At 47.9% G+C, this 13,908-nt stretch overlaps 2 protein-coding genes across 2 annotated transcripts in view; both read left to right on the top strand.

The window, feature by feature from the left end:
* Nucleotides 1–6,335, top strand: part of LOC106821009 (neurabin-2-like) — a 25,753-nt gene extending 19,418 nt beyond the window's left edge. The window contains exon 16 of the mRNA XM_014825642.1: nt 6,200–6,335. Within this exon, the coding sequence (XP_014681128.1) occupies nt 6,200–6,306 (107 nt within the window). The 3' untranslated portion in view covers nt 6,307–6,335. The remainder of the gene's footprint in view (nt 1–6,199) is intronic.
* LOC106821010 lies at nt 6,308–13,908 on the top strand. Its single transcript, XM_014825644.1, has 7 exons — nt 6,308–6,536; nt 6,769–6,874; nt 7,819–7,982; nt 8,241–8,409; nt 8,933–9,033; nt 10,247–10,411; nt 12,336–13,908. Exons 1-7 carry the CDS (start codon nt 6,510–6,512, stop codon nt 12,495–12,497), a joined length of 894 nt encoding a protein of 297 aa, XP_014681130.1. The 5' UTR covers nt 6,308–6,509; the 3' UTR covers nt 12,498–13,908.

Here is a 13,908-nt window from a genome sequence, read left to right as displayed (position 1 = left end):
CGTCCCAGTTAGTGGCGCGAATGGCTAGGCCGTTGAACATCGTCAAGACCGCGAGCACGTATCAGCCCAGGCTAGCGTGTGCCGCGTGTGCGCGTTGACATCTGCCAGACACGAGCAACCGATGATCAGCCCAGGTCAGGCTGTGCGCGCAGACGCGTTGACATCATCAAGACAGCGCGCATTGTGATCAGCCCCAGGTAGTGTGCGCGTGCGGTTGCCCCATCTCACGACCAAGCGAGCACGTCGATCAGCTCAGGTACAGTCTGCGCACGCGAAATTGCGACATCTCAGACAGGCGAGGCATAGTGATTTCGAGGCCAGGTCGCTGCGGCGACCGTTGCATCTCAGCAGCCGAGCACGTGAATCAGTGTCCCAGAATGCGCAGGGTGCGTTGACATCTCAGACAGGCGACGCACGGTGATCAGCCGCCAGGGTTAGGTTGCGCGCAATAAGGGCAGTTTGACATCTCAAGAGGCGAAGCCACGGTGACTCAGCCACAGGTAGGATGATGCGCGCGTAGAGCGAGTTGCGTTGACATGCTCAGACGTCAGCGCGTTGACATTCCAGAACAGCGACGCATAGTGATCAGCCCAGGTAGGTGGCCGCTCCCCGTCGCATTGACATCTCAGACACAGCGAGCATGTGATCACCCAGTAAGGTCGCGCATGGCTTGCCACCGATGCCTGGAAGAGGCCGGTGATGTTTAAACATTAGTGGTGCGCACACTGGCGCGGCTGTTGACATCTCCAGACCAGCGAGCATGTGCTCAGCCCCCAGGTAGGTGTGCGCGCGGTCGGAGTGACATCTTAGTTCATCAGACAAGGCGCTACGTGAGAGTCACGATCCCAGAGTAGTGTGCGCGGCGAAGCGTTGACATTTCAGATCCAGACCGAGCATGGTGATTCTAGCCGCATCCAGGTCGCACTGCAGCCCGTGCGCGTCTTTCCATCGCTAGACAGCGAGCATACGTATCAGCCGTAGACGGTAGGCTGTGCGAGCATCGGAGTTCCGGCTCGTCGGGTCGCGAGTATAGTGGTTTATTGTCAAGCGGTAGAGTGGCACGGATCGCGCTGAGGCCGTGGGTTTAGAACGTAGGCGTGGCCCGGAGCGCTTTTATAAGAATCGTTCGATACACCGGGCGGAGTTAAAGTAAATGCGTTCTGTGTCGTAACCCAATGCGTGATTGGATCAGTTCAGGTTTACACGTTAAGGCGTGGCACCGGAACGCCGTGACGTGTGTCGATTAGACGTAGGCGTGGCTATCGGACGCGCTGCGCGCGCTATTAAGACGTATGGCGTGGCACGGACGCGCGCTGGTGTTACGACGTAGCGTGGCACGGACGCGCGTGGCTGTGTTAGACTAGGTCGTGGCACGGACGCGCGCGTGTTAAGACGTAGGGCGTGGCCACGGGACGCTGCGCGTGCTTAGCGTAGGCGCTGTGCACGCCCGCGCGCCGTGTTTTCAGATCGTAGGCGTGGCAGCGGACGCGCGCGTGTGATGTGTCCTGGCACCCCTCGTCGAGTGACGAGACCGCACGATCGCGTTGACGGTCGTCGGTGTAAATTGTTCCCTCTTAAATGTTCACTGGCGAGATGTAATCCCTGTTGTGCGGCTCTGGAAGACGGCAGTGCGGGAGGCGACCACCTTGACGGTTGAGCGGTGATCGTTGCTGTATTAACTTTTTGATAGGCATCGTGTTCGTGCCCATGATGATATGCTGTATTAAACGCTCTTGTGCTCTCAGGCAAATAAATACATGCGGTGACCTCTGCATATGTGTTGTGTATACACCTGAAGCAGTCGATAACACGAGCAACTCGCGCATATATCAGAGCGCGCGCGCATCACTATACAACAGCAATCATGTGCGTGCTTTAAAAATTGATCGACGTCGCTCGTACTGTAATTGAATTGGCGAGCCAATGGCGAGAAGAGAGCCGATGTGCTCGCGAACCATTCGGCTTTTGGCGTGATCAATATAGTGTTGTTATATCGCTGTGGCAGCTCAGATTGAGTAGTGGGGGAGGGGGATATCCGCACTAATCATTGTATTCTTATGCAGTCATATTGACGTACGATTCTGGTCGCTCTGGGTATCTAGGGTTGCTGCAAGTAACCGTCCTTCCTAACCGCGGTGTGTATTCTCGTGCGTTATAGCAATGGTGCTCCATTGGGCTGAAGCATTACGGTAGCTGAATGTGGCGCCAACCTATAGTAGTGTACTTGTGCGATGGTGTGGCAGTCCGTGGTTCTTCGTTTGGCCAGGTATTAGAACAACCGCTAGTAACCATCCTACGGCATAGTAGTGTGTTGTGAGAAACTAGTGTGATACGGGTCCTGGTGGAGCTCAATAGAGGCACTGAAATTGGAATAGGTAGATGTGTGCAGCACAGTACAGCTGTGCGGAGAGCAATCCTCTAAAAGAAATCTTATCGTCCACGAAAATCAGCTGCTAAAGATTACCTACTAGCTGTTGGGCGAAAAGGTCAGATCAGATGACTACATCGAGCTGTTTCTCCACATGAAGCCGTATAAGCCGTCGCCCTGCTCGCTTCGAAAGTCAACTCACTATTGTTGCCTCATCAACCATCCCGCTGCGACGGCCGCGCACACGCAGACGTACACACGCACATACACACTCGGCTCGTGCACAACGTGCTCGCACAAGGCACGTTTGTGCACGCACACACACGCATATGCACGCACGCGCACACATGCACGTACGCACAGCGTTTGCTGACGATCATCGCGAACAGTGACAAATGGCGTTTTCTTTGAAGCGAGTCGTCGTTATCGTGGTCGTTTAAATTGCGTGTGTGGGCACTAATTGAGTCCCTACGAAATACAGAATTTTTCTCCGGGTTGTCGCGACGACGTCGTGAATTGATTAGGATTGACCGCGCTTGTTGAGAGTATATTCCTGCAGTGGAAAGCTGGTAGTGATAGAGTGAAGAAGCTGTCGTCATAACTTATGCTTAGTCGACGTTTATTACAAGACGCAAATACAGAACATATCCTACAAGCATGCAATATGCGTTGTATCCGCAGTAGCAAGATCTACAGCAATGCAAAGTGAAAGAAGCTGTGTGTGTGTGAATGATTACTCCAAGCCTACAGCAATATGCATTGTTTGATCATTTGCTTGTCCTGGAAAATTATATGTAGCCTAGCCTAGTTAGTTGAGAGTTTTACTGAGTGTGGAGTGATTGTAGTGGTTGCATAGTAATTCATGTATACCCTTACTAGTTTACCTGTTTGAAGTAACCTGGCACAACTATTTCAAGCGTGTATGTTTTGACCAGTTGTTGGACTTGAAAATAATAAAATATTTAAATGGTGACTCTAGCAGAGGAGGTGCGGTGAACTAGAATTGAACGAAATCTAATTATTTAATACGTGATGTTTGTGTGCGTTTTTGTTGGCAGATGTAGACATTTCCTCACAATTCCAGTCCCTGTTAAAACGGCGCCAAAGCACGTAGCCCCACGCATGTGATGCTAGCCCCAGAACTAGAAGTGTTGATACAATATCAAATTAATGTGTGCCTGCTTGCAAAATAGAGTTTGTTGTCAATTGCATGTTTTGGGAGTTGGTAGAGAGGAGAATGTGAAAACTCGGATAGGTGGTGGGCGGTGCAGTGAGGAACTGCAAATGATGTTTTTATTAATCTAATGATAGTTGTTTTTTTGTATATAAATATTTAACGCATGACATGGTACCAGCATTGGATGTATCTGCTATAAAAGCATACTAACACCAATTGTAGATTAAATTAGTTATTCGTTGTACGCCCAATAGATCAGCCAATAGAACCAATTTTATAAAGACTTGATATCGGGTAGGACATGCATAAAGGTTTTGAATGTAATTCCGCATTCAAACATTGAGGTTGTGTTGTAAAATTGCATGATGCATGTTGACTTGACTTTAGCTAAACCTGGCTTCGCGCTGACGTGTGATCGCTCCTTTTTTCACGTTCCCAACGTGCGTAAGCAATCCTCGCATTAGCTTGACGACTGGCTGAATATAAAAAAAAAGCTGAGTGCTAAATTCGTGAGTTGTTGCATGGTAGTTGTCGTCGTCGCTCCACGTGAACGTGTGTGTGTGTTGCGTGCTAACACAACCACGTAACATGCACGGCGTCTCCGCCAGCCTGGCCGCGGCCATGGTGATGTGTCTGCGTGAGTTTGAAACTAATGTGGCTTTGCTTGCAGATGTAGAAAGCTTCCGCCCCGCCGCCCCGGTCCTCATTAACACAAGCAGCGGCAAGTCTCAGAAGACCTAACCCGCGCCGTGGCCAAAAACTGACTCGTGCTCGCGGCGTGTCCGCTGAGAAGTCGAAAGGTCAGGCTGGCGACTTCAGCGTAGCCTATCAGCCCGAAATTTGCCTTCGAAGAAGAAGTCGACGACTTCGGTGAGTCGGTCCGAGGCATATAATAAAGGGGGCTCATTGTCGGGCTTGGCGAGCGACTCGACTGAAGCAACTGCCGATTTCGAGTAACTGGAAGCGATCGGCAGCGACTTGTTGCGTCCAGTTGCCCACTGTTCTATTCGCCGAGCAACTAGTGGCGGCCGGTCACAGGCAGTCGCGTTGCAGTCCGACCGACGCTAAGCACTGCAGTCGGCAGTGAAATTGGCAGCCCGGTGTGGTGGGAGGCTGTGAGGTTGCTGTGGTTGGTAGTGTGTGGTGGGAGGCTGTGAGGTTGCTGTGGTTGAGTACATGACCATGGCTGAGAGTTTCGTCTGAGGATCCATTAGTTTGGATTTGATCGGTTTCTTGCTTTATATCTTTCCCCAGGGTTTTAAAGGTGTAATTATAACGTAAGTAGGTTTGCCTCCTTCGTGTCGAACCTGCAATTCTCAAGAACTGAACGGTTGTATTAGTCGCGAGTTTACCATTATTGCTAATCTACTCATAGAATCGGGCAATTTTACGAAGGAAGTGAGCGAGAGACTGGTAATTGAAGGGATTTGCCACTGCTATACTCCCATAGTGCTTTTACAAGTTGCCTCAGCTGAAGCTTACCATATTGTTTTATCTTAAAACTGAGACTAAATAAGATGATTTTAATGGATTCACTGCTTGATAATTGTGTGATGCTGCAGCATATTGCTATATAAATGGAAACAGTCATAGTATTAATAGAAATGTGTGGTAACCCATTCTGTTATTACTTGCTATATGATGGGAGGCGCCATATTGTACTACGTGTGGAATAGTTATAAATCATTTTCTGTTAATTTGGAGCACTAACTAAATTATTATAATAAATATGACAACTCTACTTATTCACCAATTACCCTACAATAGTAATAGCTGGTCTCACGCGGCAGACGGTTTTATAAGTGCCCACTATCTATGTGCATCCTCCTTGGGCTCTGTAACATCATAAAATCTGCCGATCGGATGAGTTTTTTGCGCTTGCCGTCGTTACGCATCATCGTCGTCGTTGGCGCAGCGACGAGGGTATGGATTAGCTCATTCACCGTGTTTTCGTCTCTGTGCTCATTGTAGCTGTCGGACAGCGGTGATGAAGTGCAGATTGAGAACGAGACGCCAGTCGACGAGGAATTACGCGACGATGAGTGAGTGGCGCGCGTCGTATCTGCGCGAACGCGAATAAAAATTTCACTAGCCGCACTTTCGCATTTTTGTCGCAGCGATAACGAAACGATTGGTGCTCCTAATTGCGTATAGGCTGGCTCGCGGTCAGGCCTGGGGCTTGTGTGTTTCCTGCGCGGAGTGTAAACAGGCTTTGACAAGTGATTCCACTCCAGTGGGTGCACGTTGTATGCGGCTATGTTGTAACATGGCTTATTTATCATGAAAGTGTGCGCTGATCTGCCGTGTAAATTGCACGAGAATAACTGTTGATTTGACTGAGTCGACGAACGTGTAGTGTCTGTCATGCAAGGCCAGTGCCAAGCTGCCGTAGTGAAACGCGATGAGATATAAATAGGGTCATCGATATCCTTTGTGTATGACTTGTACACACGTTGATGCGTAACAGCACATTTCGGGCTTAGGAGCATTTTTAGTCTGTCAAATTAGGAGTCTGTTAATATTAAATGATAATTTCATTTCGGAGAGCAAGTACACAGCGCAACGCTGTCTCTGGTCATTATAGTAGCTATTACTGTTCTCTTGGTGGAGAAGATGTGAATTTTGAATCGCTCTGTCATCACTATGTTACATAGGGAGGTTGGAGATCTACCCCCTCCCATACCAACCTCGCCATTGCCCGGCAACGTTAAGACAACTGAAGAGGAGGAGGAGGAGGAGGAGGAGGTGGTTGAGGTGGTAACCGTGCTGGAAAGAAAGCAGGAAGATAAGCGGCAAGACGAAGCAGAAGACAAGGACCTGGAAGAGGAAGAGGAGGAGGATGATAATGCGTTCATCGATGACACAGTCGTGTCGGGTTATTCACACAGGCTTCCAGTTGCATCCTATGAGCCGGAGCGACCTGCAGAAGATTCGCCAAAGGAGAGGCATTTCCCACTAGGGCTTATGGCAGAGCTGCTGTCTAAGCAACAGGTAATGAATGATAGGTCCAGACTTCGAACCATTTAGAGACACAGCATTTTGATAGACATGGAGTTTTATTGCGCAAATTCAAATGCGCGAAGTTTTGATAGACAACTTCATATAGACAGAGTTTTGATACGTAATATATGTGACAATATCTAATTATATGGTATTATAAATACCATACAATATATCTAACGATTGGGAATTAATACCCGATGTTCTAACGTGTGTTTTCTAGGTTCAGCAGTCGGTGGTAGATGGCGCTGTGCGCGTGTCACCGGGGTCGTCGCCCGTGCCACTTCGTGTGCAGCAGAAGACGAGCTCACTGCCAGACACTGGACGAGGTGCAGTAACGATAACCATCCGTACGCATGCCTTCTTCTTTTATGTTCACGCTTTTCAACCTGCCCGAATTCGTCTTGCTGAAACCTTCGCATTGATCTATTTTCAAATGTCCATCTATTACCGAGCAGCACTCTTACTGCGGTACTTTGAGGTGATGATTTCGTTATGGTACGTCTTTGTGTAAATCGGTTTGGCATGATTTATTCTGTCACGGGATTATTGGATGGCAATCATGTGGCGGGTTGTTGTTTTCTGAACGTTTTTCTCACATTATTTTGGGTAAAACACTTGTTTCTGCAAGGCCATTGTTCTCTGCACGAGTGTATAGTTGGAAGCTGCAAGCGAGTAAGACTAGGTGGTAAGACTGATTGAGATTCAACATCTATCAATCCTCGTGTCTCATACGTGTAGGGATAATCTGTTGTACTTTTTGCTTGGCTGTTGGCGTGACACACTTGCATGCTGCCATTATGCTTTTTATATCACTCAAGAAGCTTCCTACAAAATTTCGAAGGCAGTTGTTCTCATACTTGCTGAAAAACGCTCACATTTCAAGGGCTACACAAAAATCATTGCAAACATTTCGTTACAGTCATTTGACTTTGAAAAACCGATTATATTTTAGTAGGCAGCTTTGGATATTGCAAAGTAACTCTATAAACAGGTTGAGATCAATATAAAATCACGATTGACAGATCAAATAAAATAAGATCGGACAGGACAAGACAAGATAAGATAAGTTATCTTATCTTGTCTTGTCCTGTCCAATCTTATATTAAGATAAATCGTAATAACGAGGCTAAAAACTTCTTAAACCTGAAATCATGGTAAACACAGCTATGATAAGATAAGATGAGACAAGACGAGATAAGTGCGTGTGGTAACTGTGATCTACGCGTGTTACCCGCCGACATAGCACAGCACGTACGTTGTGTGCTTGCAGCCAAGCCTCCTCCACCGGCTCGCAGCGTCTCCCTCACTAGCAACTCGCTAGAACGCGGCATGCAGCCGCCGGGCAGCGGCTCCCCGGAGCGTGGCGTGGCGCCACCTGCTGGCCAGTCACCGGCCAAGACGTTTCACGGGCAGCAGGATAGTACGAGCTCACAGGTAAGTTCGTTGTCTCGATCTCACGCACGTCTTGTCTAGGGCCCTCACGTGGGTCTCATAGGTGTTGGTTAGTGCGTGGCGATGGCGCGGGTGTACGTGCGATTATGCCACCTCTCGCTAACAGGCATATAACGTGCTCAAAAAGTGCTGCACATGTGTATCCAGATATAATGTACTGCAACATGATATGCCTGCATATGAGCAGGTATAGGCACCTGTGTATCTGTTTGTTCATTTGCATCTCACTGCCTTGTCTAGGAGGTGAGACACTCGACGTTCCAGGCGCCGACATTGCAGGAGCTGAGATCTGCCAAAGGTCATCACTCACAGGATTCAATCAGCAGCATATCATCACGCGACAGCGGCAACATCATCTTAATATCAAGCAATAAGTTGGAGACCAGTGATACAGTGCCTGCTGCTCCTGGTACGTATGAAGATGTGATAGATGGCATGCGTTGGTGCAGTAGCATATTCATGGTGGATGTGCTTGCGTGTGCGTGTGCGTGTGCGTGTGCGTGTGCGTGTGCGTGTGCGTGCGCGTGTGCGTGTGTGTGCGCGCTCGCGCGTGCGTGCGCGCGTGCGTGTGAGTGCATGAGTGTGCAGATGGGTGGGGTCAATGTGTGCTAGTGTGAAGAGTGGTATGTCTGTGTGTGCACGTATGGTGTCTCGTATTATCACACGTTATTGACCGGTTGAGGTTAATGTTGTAATTTCTGGATTCGGAATATAGAATTTTTGCATTCTGGTGCTTGATGTATTAGTTTATTGAACACCAGTTCATCAACAATGTTAACGTAGCCAACGTTCAAGATTCCTTATCTATAATAATAGGCTTCACTTATTGTTGCGTGTGAACACTAAGATTGATGGCTTTTCACCATGTGTACTAGCTGATGATAACAATGGGTTATTCTTAGCGTATATTATTGACCTTGCTGTTTCTATAGCAGGCATGATACCGACCGCGCAAGGAGTGATAGCTGGAGGGATGCTCAACATGTCTGAGTATAGTGGTAGTGGCAGCCGAAGCTACGCCGGTCGTGATGCTGTGAGTACACACATATACTGCTTACGTGTAGTAGTTCTCTGGTATTCGATGTTTGAATAATTTTTAGCTCATCTGACGTAGTCAAATGCAGCTTGTAGATTCGCATGATCGTGCGTCCGTCCGTTCGTCAACAGTTGGGCACAAATCTTAACCGCTCGACGTACGATCACGATATTCGGGACGTGGGGGGGGGGGAGTCGTGAAAAGGACTCAGGATGACAAATTTGAGGGGGTCAAGGGTCAAAGGTCAAGATGTGTAAACGGAGGGGGAATATTTCCCCTTAACTTAAGGTATAGGAGGAAATACGGAATTGCGGCACAAATCTTAATGGCTCGACCTATGCTCTTAATATTCGGTGTATAGTGTGATGGGCAGGAAACCCATCACCAGTGAGAAATTGGAGGTCACAGGTCAAAGGGGAGTGGGGGAAAGGTCAGATATTAGACATTTTCTGAGGACATGGCCTAATGGGCAGAGTGAAAAACTTTTTTTTTTCAGCGCTGACCTACCATTTTTATCACTTTATTGAAAGGGCCATGAAATGTGCTTTCCACTGACGTGCGAAGAGTAAGTGTCTGATAACCTTTTGACCCTCAAGAGGAGGGTTAAACATGGATTCTTGAACTGCCTCAATGACGTCACAGTGTTGTCATATTCATGGCACATCCATAATCTAGAAACCCAATAAGCCTGGATAGCCGAACGCGTACAGCACAGGTGTCACGGCTCAAAGGTCAGAGCCGGTTCCAGGGCTGAGGCTAGACAGTATTTTTCCAGATTTAAAGGGCACATCGCCCAAAACGGGCACACCACCCCACAGTGAGCGCAAAATTTCGAAGGGCACTTTGAAATCTAGACCGTATTTCCCAATACGGCAAATACTGTCTGAATCCGCCCCTGAAGGTCGTTGGATCGAATACCATCTGTTTTTTTATTATTTACCTGTTTTCTGTATTTTTCTATCTTTATCCATTTAACTATTTTTTTCCAATTAATGCAAATATTTACATGATTTATACAACAATTTAATAACAACAAATAATGTTTACAACAATTAATTTTTTTAAAGGACCATGAAATCTACTTTTTGCTGATGTGCGAAGAGTAAGTGTATGATAATGATGTGTAAGTGGCTTCGTGAGAATAACAGCTATACCTCTTAAGCGCCGTCACCTTGCCCTAACAGCGACACGTGTCCTCTCTCATTAACAGGATCGTAAGAGTCACAACTGGACGACGTGTAAGGTCACTGACTGGTCAGTGGCGCAGGTGTGCCAGTGGCTTATGGCTCTTGAGCTGGAGCAATACATCCCCGAGTTCAGTGGGAAAAATGTAGATGGAAATCAGCTCCTGATGCTGGACAGCTCCAAACTAAAGGTCAGCATCGTATGACGGTCACCTTGTACTTACTTCCTGTCATTAAACATGCTTGCCAACCACAAAGAGTAGGCAGCATGTGTAATATTACTAGTTTGTGGTAAATTGCAGTAAAGATCGGATTGGATATTACTAAAAGTGAAACTGTGAGTTGGCATTGAAAAGGAAACTGTAGATATCACACCCATACTACGTCAATGAAAATACAATTTGAGAATCGTCTTTCGCCGCAGTTAATGGTGGTTAACTGGTGTGACTCTGCCATTTCCGGCATCGCAGACTTGCAAATACAAATGACTGTTTATAGCATTCGTTTGGATGGCTCTGCTTTCTGGGCAAAAAGCTCAGAATAAACGGTGATCCTAAACAATTTTATGTGCCCGGCATACATACATGTGAAATTACAATTGCAAGTAAATTGCATGGTGATGACACGATTGATGTGGGGAGGCATCATTAACGTTTGATGTTTTAATGGGATTATTACCAATTATCAGTAAGCGATCATTTCCTTCCCCCTACATGATGTTTCTTCCCTCCTCCTGCTATCTCATAATTCTATCTACCTCTTAGTCACTCATACCTTTCTCTTACCTAACCTGTCTTCCCATCCCCACCTAAACAGTTCCATACGTCCTTCCCCTGCCCATATTTTTCTCGTCGCTTTTACCCAAAAATCTTCATCCTATCCATTCATCCTCCCCCTGGTGCCAAATTCCCCTCCTCCACTTACCAGCCCACTACCGCACCCTCGGGTTATTAATCACCTTAATCCTCAGTTACTCCACCTCCAAGCTCACCACTTATTCTTTCCCAGCTAGTCTCCTACCCTTCCCTGCTCATTAACTACCACCACCGAGCTCACCTCCTACTGCTTCCAGCTCGACAGCTACCACTCATTCCTGCCCTTTGCTTACCTTCGCTATGAATATACCCATGTCACGAGACCACCATCGTTGTACCCCCTGCCACAGTCTTTCCCCGAAAGACCCCTGTGTTCCTTGTCTGATACAATCTTCCCATACTCACACGCGATAGCCACCTCCTTCCATTAGCTTCCTCACTCCTCCCTCTCCATCATGTTTACTGTTATTACTGATAACACGGCTGTTATTGCCTATTTGCGACTTCATCGGCCTATTCAACGTGATAATCATTGTTGCCGTCGACTGAGGTTTTTTTTGCGCAGTCGACCCTTTTGAAACTGCGCACTACACGCGCGAGGATGAAATCAATACGGATTTCTATGGCATTGAGACGTCGCTGCTTTACTTTTCTTATCATCGCGACATGCTTACTGGGAAATCTCATCGCATTACCGGCAGTGTAGTGCGGCGATTAGGTAGACGTGTGTGAACGTTGTGCTCGTGCTCCGGCATGCTGCGGCTTGTATGGCTTCAGTGTTACGATATGAAGCTTGCGACATGTGAAGCTAATTTCCACCAATTGTCGTCACCGTCGAGTACAGCACGCCACTTGAGAAAATTCGGCATCCGTCACGAATACGTTTAAAGAAAGTTATCGAACTCAAATTTAGTGTGGCCGACGTGGTTAGGGAGGTGTTCCGTTGGAAATCGGTGTATTTGGGGGGTGTATTGGTCTTCGCAAAATCCATAGTAGAACTCATGTGAGGCAGGTCGTTCATTACAGAGTCTTGATGCTATAAGAAGGGCTGCGTTGTAAGGATGGGTGGTTTGATAAGAGACTACAGCTGAAGGGTGTAGAGGGGGGAGGCAGACTCAGCTTGATCTACTGTAGAACTCATTAAGGCAGGTCGTTCATTACAGAGTCTTGATGTTATAAGAAGGGATGCGTTGTAAGGATGGGTGGTTTGATAAGAGGCTACAGCTGAAGGGTGTAGAGGAGGAGGCAGATTCAGCTTGATCTACTGTAGAACTCATGTGCGGCTGCTCGTTCATTACAGAGTCTTGGTGTGACGGACAGCAACGACCGCGCGAAGCTGAAGAAGAGGATCAAGGATGTGCGGGCCGGCTTCGAGAAGGAGAAAAAGCGCGAGGAGAAGGAGCAGAAGGCGCGCGAAAAACAGATGAAGAAGCAGGGCAGGAAGACGACGGCAAAGTGTTAGCAGCCGATGATAACCCTGGTCGCACACCTTTGTACAGAGACGCACGGCGAGTCAGTGTCGGGGGTTGATTTGTTTGTGCCAGATCGAATCAAGGGCTGAACACAGCAGAGCCACCGGGAGGAGCGCGTGGCTGGCTGTACGAACCCTATGCAAGAATATTTTGCTACAAAATTTATTTATTAAGTGTATACGTGCGTGTGGTGATGTGTTCTGCTATCGCGTAGAAGTAACCGGAGAAACTCCGTTGTTCGTGTGGTCGGGAGATTGAGAATTTGCAGGTGCAACTATGAGACCAGTGCAGTGGGGCGTGTAAAAATCCCCAATAACCCCCCATGTGTGCACATTTATTTTGCTCTAATGGCGGATGTAGGGAAAAGTTTGCTAACGATTAAAATCACAGAGTATTTTCCTCGTAGATATTAAGAAGGGAAAACGGACGACGTTTTTTCAGACGATATCATTTTCTACGATTCCGGTGCTGTCCCTTAGTTACGATGTCTGCGGTGAGCGGGAGGGGGGGGGGTCTGACACCGACGGTTACGGTGGGTAGGCGACTAAGGAGCTGGAGTGGAGGCGGGTGCAGTCAGATCCCCCAAGCTGTACGAGTTGTCACCAGGTGTTTGGGCCGCGCGTGGCGGTGCGATTGCAGATATTTTCTCCCCCTTTGTAAATAATTTTTTGCGTGGTAGTGCATGCTTGTAAAGTATTGCTGGCTCGGAGTTACGCTGAGAATCGCCAGGGCGAGTGGCTCGCCGGCTGACTGACCCTGGTGGGGGTGTGTAGTAGGATTCCGGCGTCTGTCGTGATGGGGGAATCCGACCGGATTACGCCGTAGAAAATGTTGCAAAATGTTGTACGAATGTTGGCGTCGACACGATGATTTCATTGCCTCGGCTTTAACGCATTGCGGGGCACAGAACAGCCGAGCTATTTATAACTACAGACACGTTGCGTCTGTGACTGCGCGGAACGTTAGGGATGTTCTTCCGTGAATGCGACGCGTGGATGCTGCTACGCCTCGATGACGTACATCTCTCTCTCTCTCGATTCGTCGTCTCTCACTGGCTCGGTGATATGTAAATCGCTCGTTGTCTCACAAGAACGGTATCTGGCCGACGAAAAGCTGACAATGGCTTTTTTTGCGGTAGACGACTCCCGCGCGCTGTGTCGGGTTACTCAATGTTTTGCCCGTATGAAATGCTGAAGTTATTGCGTGTTTCTCTCATGCATGGGTACGGCGCTGGTAATTTGTCGTGTTGGCACATCCACGCTCACACTTGCAGTCAATTACTTGTGGGGCGGGCGTTGTCGGTTGTGCGATCTCTGTTACACACAGCACACCCTGCATGTTATAGATCACCGGTTTTTATTGCGCCCATCACGGCATGATTAAAATTAATTAGTGAATTAA

Source organism: Priapulus caudatus, unplaced genomic scaffold, assembly GCF_000485595.1.
Source record: "Priapulus caudatus unplaced genomic scaffold, Priapulus_caudatus-5.0.1 Scaffold55, whole genome shotgun sequence".
Classification (NCBI taxonomy): Eukaryota; Metazoa; Priapulida; class Priapulimorpha; order Priapulimorphida; family Priapulidae; genus Priapulus; species Priapulus caudatus.
This window is presented reverse-complemented; position numbering and strand designations above follow the sequence as displayed.

What these genes read in the sequence shown, in the direction of transcription:
- LOC106821010 (XM_014825644.1), top strand. Translation starts at nt 6,510, where the DNA reads ATGGCAGAGCTGCTGTCTAAGCAACAG. An exon ending in AGCTGCTGTCTAAGCAACAG is followed by an intron (nt 6,537 to 6,768) that starts GTAATGAATGAT and finishes TGTGTTTTCTAG; the next exon opens with GTTCAGCAGTCGGTGGTAGA. An exon ending in AGGATAGTACGAGCTCACAG is followed by an intron (nt 7,983 to 8,240) that starts GTAAGTTCGTTG and finishes TGCCTTGTCTAG; the next exon opens with GAGGTGAGACACTCGACGTT.